This window comes from Augochlora pura, unplaced genomic scaffold, assembly GCF_028453695.1.
Source record: "Augochlora pura isolate Apur16 unplaced genomic scaffold, APUR_v2.2.1 APUR_unplaced_5705, whole genome shotgun sequence".
Lineage (NCBI taxonomy): Eukaryota > Metazoa > Arthropoda > Insecta > Hymenoptera > Halictidae > Augochlora > Augochlora pura.
In genome coordinates this window covers 1-1,519 of record NW_027586199.1, presented here as the reverse complement: position 1 = coordinate 1,519, position 1,519 = coordinate 1, and the positions used below count along the sequence as shown (strand labels likewise).

At 41.2% G+C, this 1,519-nt stretch overlaps 1 protein-coding gene across 1 annotated transcript; it reads left to right on the top strand.

Moving 5' to 3' along the window:
• Positions 1-290: 290 nt before the first annotated feature.
• On the top strand, positions 291-1,514 carry LOC144477969 (uncharacterized; the record flags this gene model as incomplete). The annotated part of the gene is made up of 3 exons (XM_078195695.1): positions 291-525; positions 1,172-1,319; positions 1,395-1,514. Coding segments are annotated over 3 exons (503 nt in total), but the record flags the coding sequence as incomplete, so codon positions are not given.
• Between the last annotated feature and the right edge of the window lie 5 nt (positions 1,515-1,519).

The window sequence follows — 1,519 nt, the reverse complement described above, 5'->3', positions numbered from 1 at the left end:
GGGGGAACATTAATTGGTATAATAAAATTTTAGTATATTATTTATATCATTTATATATATTATTGATACGATTCATATAACGTATTACATGATTTACTGACGTCATTTTTATGATGTCGATGTCATTGTTATATATTATTGATACGATTCATATGACGTATCACATGATTTACTGACGTCATTTTTACGACTACATTTTACGACGACTATACCGCGTTCTTTTATACAAAATGAACGGTCCATTTAATCGTTTTTTTTCATTTTGACCGAATCATCTAAAGTGCATGTAGAAAGTGCAAAGCCTAAATTCGACATTGGTAACGACCGCGCGCCATTCCGTTGGCTAAATTATAGGTACCTGGTAAACGAGAACCTGGAAGACTTGGACGAGAGACCTTTGATAGGATTTAGACCACAAAATGGTGGACCTTACGGTCCTAATAGTAGACCCATTGTGCCGGCATCGTATCCTGGCAACAATGGAGTTCTTGTCGGTCCTGGCGGGCCAACCGGCATTGTAAAAAGGTATTTGTATCATCTCGTTGTATTCCAATCCAATAACTTCGTTCGTACGTCACCGCGGCTCACATTGATACTTTGCAACATATTTACCGGCGATGCATTCCGGCCACGTAACGAGATTGCGCAATATTAAAAATCCAATGTATTTCTGGCCGCGCCAAAACGGCTGAACACGAAACGCAGCCGACTGCAATATGAGAACGAAGAACGATCCTTTGTCTGCGATATAGTGCCTCCATTAACCCTTTTCGCTATAGTAACCGTCGAAATGCAACGAATAGGTTCGGTACAAAAATCGATCTAATATTTGATATTAAATTTATTCTGTCTTCGCTTATTGTTGTTGCTTTTACCGTTGTTTTAACACTGTGCGGTCGTAATTATTATTTATTATTTATGATTCGTCATTATGTTCGTCATTTGTCATTCGTCATTCGTCATTCGTCATTCGTCATTCATCATTTATTATTCATCATTTCCCGTTTATCACTTATCGTTCATCATTTATATAAACTTCATACGACCGCAAAGGGTTAATTGTAACGCTTCGTTTCGTCGATTACGTTTGCATAGTATTAAGAATTATAAAATTAATCCGCTCGGTGATCTTTTAGCGACATTAAAATTTAATGCATTTCCGTCGTCACAGACCGCCGTACAATAATGGCGGCCCAGATGGCGGCTTTGTGGATGGCGGAATCGTGCCACCTTGGGTCAGGAATGATCCCCGGTATCGTGACCTCGACGTTTGCAGGTGCAGATACAGCTTCAACTGTCCGTCCACCGGTTTGAAATTCGTGAGTTTCGGGACGAGCACTATTCCACGTTCGACGTCGATACATTTCGACATTTCCGATCGTTTTAACTTCCAGGGAAGCTGTTCGAAAGAGAAGAAATATTGCTGCTTTAGCAGCAGAAAATATCCGGCGCTGGTTAACGGGCCATCCGGAGGAGGGGGTGGCGGGGGCGGAGGGTACTATCCCCCGCAACAGGTACA